Below are 6,000 nucleotides of genomic sequence, written 5' to 3'. Positions count from 1 at the left end.
CCTGGAACACCTCCCTAGGTAGGCGTCCAGGAGGCATCCGAAACAGATGCCCAAGCCACCTCAGCTGACTTCTCTCGATGTGAAGGAGCAGCGGCTCTACTCAGAGCTCCTCCAGGGTTTCAGAGCTCCTCACCCTGTCCATAAGAGTGCGGCCTGCCACCCTACATTTCGGCCGCTTGTATCCGAGATCTTGTCCTTTCGGTCATGATCCAAAGCTAATGACCATAGGTGAGAGTAGGTCTTGTCAATGTGGATTAGAAAAATAAGTCCTGTAATTCCTGTCCAATCAAATCCCACATAGGAGATAAATCACATCATAATGAACAACCTCAAGACATGGGCGATTATTAATCGCAGCAAACTGTTTGGAAGCGTTGAAAGTGCCCAAGAAGATGTCCAAAATCTTTACAAGCATTGACCCAGAGGCTGTTTAGATGCACGTCGCTCAAGGGCGTAGATTCGCTCTTGACAATGGAGGGGACATACATCCCTAAAGATGCATAGCGCAAATAGTTTTTGCGCCTTTAAAACATGAATAAAGTACTATAAATAATATAAAATAAACAACAATACAAATAACAGTTTATGAATCATGTTCTATGCTGCAAAAGTCAGTTTACATGATTTTACTGCTGGCTTTGAGGAGGTATGAATGAAGAGAAATTTAGAGATGTGTGTGACGCAAGTTTATTCGAATTATTGTGTTTCACAATCATGGAGGCCAAATCGAAACTGAATTTCCTTTAATTGCACAGCATTGATTAACAGTATTATCGTAAACTCATAGCAAGCTTGACTTTAACCCTTTGCGCACTAGTATGGTACTAAGGGTTGACGGAGCATTGTTTTATTTTGAAGTCGATTACATTTTTGGTAAAGACATTTCAGTAATTGGTGGATATTGGTGGGGACACGTCCCCTCCGTCCATGCCATATCTACGCCCTTGATGTCACTGATGAGAAGATGGCGGATGTTTACTGTAGGATGACCGCAACGGTCTTAAACACCCAGCAGTCACAAGACATCAACATGACGTTAGATTGACGTTTTACCCTAACGTTATAGACATTGCATTTTGTTTGGAAAGGAAAATCAGGTTGAACTCATCGTCAGACCAACGTCAAAGTCCAACGTCCAACCTAAAACCAACCAAATATCAACGTCTAATGATGTTACAGCTTGACGTTGTGTGGACGTTACCACTATGACGTCTATTAGATGCTGGATTTTAGTCGCCATACCTGAGGAACAAATGTCAGCATTTGATGTCAGCACGACGTTGGTTTAAGATGTTGGATTTTGGCCACTTTCTAACAACCTAAAATAAACCAAATATCAACGTCATTATTGGACATCAAAATAACGTTGTCTTTAGACGCTGGCTAGACATTGAATTGCGATCACCTGACATCACAACCTAAATCTAATCTAATATTAACGTCTTATGACGTTGTGTGCCTGCAATAACTAAACGCACTACAGAATGTTACTGTTACGTGGGTCTGTGTTATGTAATCGATTTATTTATTGCCGGTTTGTGCTTGCGATCGAGTTCTAGGAGGAGTGTTTCACCCGGGTTATACAGGATTGGATGATGCCCGTGACGTCACTGGGGATTCCCACTATATAAGGCTGACAGCAATGGCGTCTCTGTCTCTCTCTCTGTCTTGCAGTCTCTCGCCCTCCCTCAGCTCGGTGGTGGCTTGCGCTCAGGCGGTCTGGCTGGCGGTGCTCCGCAAGGCCAGCGATCATTCATCCAGATGCCGCTCCATTTAGTGTTTTGTTCCTGTTAATCTTTCGATTCTTAGTTCGTAATGTGTTAACTAGTTTGTTTATTTTGATACTGTGTTTTGTAGCAGGTAGGGGTTTATTTTTCATAGTCACGTTTTGTTATTTATTTAGTTTAGCGAAGGTAAAGCCCGGAAGACTCACCTATTTTTATTCCTTGCACAGGAGTTCAGGTAAGATCCGTCCATTTAAAACAGTATAGTCGGAGACCTGTTTACCTTAGCTGCCCTACCTGTCTACTTGATTTTTGTTACTGTTTTGTCTTTTGAAAACTTTTAAACTTAAACATATTGACGGAACGTCAATTTAACCATTCAAACGTCTGTGTCCTCCATATGTCCGCCTCAAACCTTGAATGTTTTTGTTATTCGAGCCAGTTTTGAGTTTGGGCCGTAACTGTTACGTTTACACACACATGCACAAATTAGATGTGCACCAGCTTTTTACAGTGTAGTACTAACACTACTCACTACTCATGAGTACTTTTAAAAGGTCTTTTCACTCATATTTGAGTAATATTTACAGTAGATACTTTAGCTTTGCTTACACTACATTTTTAGGCAAGTAGTGCTACTTTTACTTGAGTATGATTTTTCAGTGCTCTTTCCACCACTGCTTATTAGTCAAACCAGATAGTTAAAAACAAGATTCAAAATGACTGATGGTACAATATTTTCTGTCCAAAGACATAACTTTAATGTGTCTAGATGATATGTATAGTCACTAGAGTTTGGACAATAAATCAATGCTTTGCAAATTCGGGAGGCATTGCCACTTCCTCTTAAACTGATTCTGAGCTTCGTTTTGCAACCAGATGCTGCTGTCTGATTTTCAAACAGAGCCACACAGGATCCTTTATTAGGAATTTGCAGGTTGTACTGCAGTCATCCATATCTATCTAGCGCGGTGCTGTGCTGTATTTTATATACAACGTAGGAGGCTGTGAAAGACAGTGGTAGAGACAAATCTAAACAAACACACAAGTGAGGTAGAAGAGTAAAGGCTGATTTATACTTCTGCTTCAAACGTCGGCGTATGCTACGGCGTTGACGCATAGCCCTTCGCAGTGGCCATCGGCGTCGCTGACGTGCACCTCTCAAAAAAATTAACTACACGTCGCAACAACGCGTAGCGCAAGCTCTGTGATTGGTCGGCTTGGTAGCGCTGACGAGTCTGGGCGGGACCGAGAGCCGCGTGAATGGTGCGAGCCTGATGGAGCGATTGTTTACAAGTGTGGAGTCCCAGGAAGGAGCTCCTGATGGAAAGTTTTGTGTTGTGTTTACCTAATAGTTAAAATTGTTGCACGTCCGCCGGTTCCTGCCTCAAAATGAGCGAGTTTGAGCCACTTGTACATCCCGGAAGTGTTCAGGAAAACAAATAAGCAGTGAAGAAACTCGACACAGAGGAACATTTACACCTCACTGCCCACTAGCGTTTCGGAAGTGTTAATGCAGACCAACAGAGACAGCGCGCAGAAGTATAAATGCACAGCCACGCGCGTTGCATGCGCCGTGGGTTACGCCGGTCACCTGACGCGGAAGTATAAACCAGGCTTAAGACTGGCCCTGATCTCAATAGCATTGTAGTTTCATTCAAGCTCATAGATCCAATCAGTCTGACAGAGTCTCCCAGACCTACATAGAGACAAAGGCACAGCTGTGCCTCATGCTGCGTTCACACCAGACTCGGAACGCGCGGATAAATCGCGCTATTCGCACGTAAATTGCCGCGTGAACATTTGAGTTTACTCGCTTCATTCGCCCATCAAATCCGCTTCATTCGCGTGTCAAATTCACATCAAAACAGACGCGGATTCGCGTGACGGGCAGGGCTTCTGTCTTCCCGGTGACTCTAGCTTCATAGCTAAATGGCTAACATGGATTTTATGAAGAAAATAACAGTGTTTATGTGCTGTAGGAAGGCTGAAAAACAGCGTCGATACGTTTAGGGCCGTGTCTGAGTCCACTACATCCTTTCAGAGGTGCATCCAGCTCTGTGAGCTCATAAACTCCAGAAACTGAACCTGGATGACGGAGGCTTTCAGCGGTGCCTCAGACTGAGCCAAGCCCAGTTTGATGACTTGTTGTCGGTGTCGCCTGGAGGATTTGCCCCGGGACACCATCAACAGGTTCGAGTTCACAATCACGCCCCCACAAGAGCAAGCTTCTGATTGGTTAACGTGGCGCGAATCTCCGCTGAAGTTCAGAATTTCGAACTCGAGAGATTCACGCGAAACGCTCGTTAAACGTGTCAAACGCTCAATTCAGCGCTATTCGCGTCATTCGCTTCATTCGCGCGTATCGCGCCGCAGGATGTCTATTCACTCGTGCTTGACGCGTGTTCCGCGTCTGGTGTGAACGCAGCATTAAATTTGCCACTGCCATATCACCATGTCACTCAAGACTGGTTTCTTACTGAAGCCAAGCATGGCTGAGACTAGTAAGTACCTGGATAAGAGACCACATGACCTGGATGAGAGCCCGGTCCTTAAATATGTCGCACACCCCTCTCCACCGCATCCCAGCTCTTCAGGTACAACACACGCAACTCACCCCCACCGCTCTTCCAGTTTGCCTCGCGCAACTCACCCCCACCGCTCTTCAGATACATCTCACGCGCACACGCCCCTACTCAGACACGTCGCTCACTCAACCAAATACCCCCCCAAATCAACTCTGTATCCCCTGGAAATGACTTTACCCAAACTTGGGGGTGTCTATAAAGGTGACCCCATATCTGTGCCATAACACAGATTTAGACAAAACTGTGACAATTTTTTTTTGCACATAGGAAAAATTGAGTTCAGTTCAAGCACAATGGGGGAATTTTGTTAGGAGTCTGAATTTGGTGAATATGTAATAGACAGACCTCAGTGTGTTCAGCTGACAGTGTGAACTCTTCAGTGCAGCGGAGAGCAGCTTCACTCCTGAATCCTGCACGTCATTGTTACTCAGCTCCAGCTCTCTCAGGCAAGAGTTTGATGATTGTAGAGCTGAAGCCAGAGTTCCACAGTGCTTATCAGAGAGACAACATCCAGAAAGTCTGTAACATAGACACATTACAATAAACACAGGGGGAAATGATAGCCATAGATATATAAAAACAATACACATAATTGAGCATGGTAAATGTGAACGTCAAACCTCAGTGTGTTCAGCTGACAGTGTGAATCCTCCAGTCCAGCGCAGAGTAGCTCCAACTTTGATTCCTGCAGGTCATTGTTACTCAGGTCCAGCTCTCTCAGAGGGGAATTTGGGAATTGTAGAACTGAAGACAAGCTCTTACAGTCCTGATCAGACAGACGACATCCAGCAAGTCTATAACAGGGGTGACACAAGGCTAGTTTTGAGCAACTTCACTCTAAGCTAATTTTTAAAAGCAAATGATCTGCTAGACTAGTTTTTAACAGCAGATAGCGTATGCTAGGCTAGTTTTTCCAAGCAGAAGGGGATGTACGCTAGTATTTAACAGCAGACAAGGCTTGATTTTAGAAGCAGACACGCTATTGGCCAGATTTGAACAGCAAATGGCACTTTAGGCAGAAGGGAATTCAGGCTACTTTTTAACAGCAGCTAGCGTGTGCTAGGTTAGTTTTTCCTAGTATACGGGGATCTAAGCTAGTTTTTAACAGTAGATAGCGTGTGCTAGGTTAGTTTTTCCTAGAAGACAGGCATCTATGCTAGTTTTTAACAGCAGATAGCGTGTGCTAGGCTTGTTTTTCTCAGTAGATGGGGATCGAGGCTAGTTTTTTACAGCAGATAGAGTGGCTAGGCTAGGTTTTCCTAGCAGAAGGGGATCTGGGCTAGTTTTTAACAGCAGATAGCGTGTGCTAGGCTAGTTTTTCCTAGTAGACGGGAATCTAGGTTAGTTTTTAACAGCAAATAGCATGTGCTTGGCTAGTTTTTCTACCAGAAGGGGATCTAGGCTAGTTTTTCCTGGCAGACTGGGACCTAGCTTAGTTTGTAACAGCAGATAGGGTTTGCATGGCTAGTTTTTTCAAGCAGAAGGGGATCTAGGTTAGCTTTTAACAGCAGAAAGTGTGTGCAGGGCTATTTTTTCCAAGTAGAAGGGGATCTAGGCTAGTTTTTTCGAGTAGACTGGTATCTAGGCTAGTTTTTAACAGCAGATAGTGTATGCTAGAGTAGTTTTTCTAGCAGAGGAGGATCTAGGCTAGTTTTTAACAGAAGATAGTGTGTGCTGGGCTAGTTTTT

The 6,000-nt window shown here is 44.3% G+C and overlaps 1 protein-coding gene across 1 annotated transcript in view; it reads right to left on the bottom strand.

Moving 5' to 3' along the window:
- zmp:0000001020 overlaps positions 1 to 6,000 on the bottom strand; it is a 44,216-nt gene that overhangs the window by 17,071 nt on the left and 21,145 nt on the right. Inside the window, 2 exon segments of the mRNA NM_001446874.1 lie at positions 4,658 to 4,831; positions 4,933 to 5,106. Coding sequence (NP_001433803.1) covers positions 4,658 to 4,831; positions 4,933 to 5,106 — 348 coding nt within the window.

This window comes from Danio rerio, chromosome 4, assembly GCF_052040795.2.
Source record: "Danio rerio strain M-AB ecotype USA chromosome 4, GRCz13ab, whole genome shotgun sequence".
In the NCBI taxonomy this organism is placed as follows: Eukaryota; Metazoa; Chordata; class Actinopteri; order Cypriniformes; family Danionidae; genus Danio; species Danio rerio.
The sequence above is the reverse complement of the archived record's forward strand: the minus strand, read 5'-3'. Positions and strand labels throughout refer to the sequence as shown.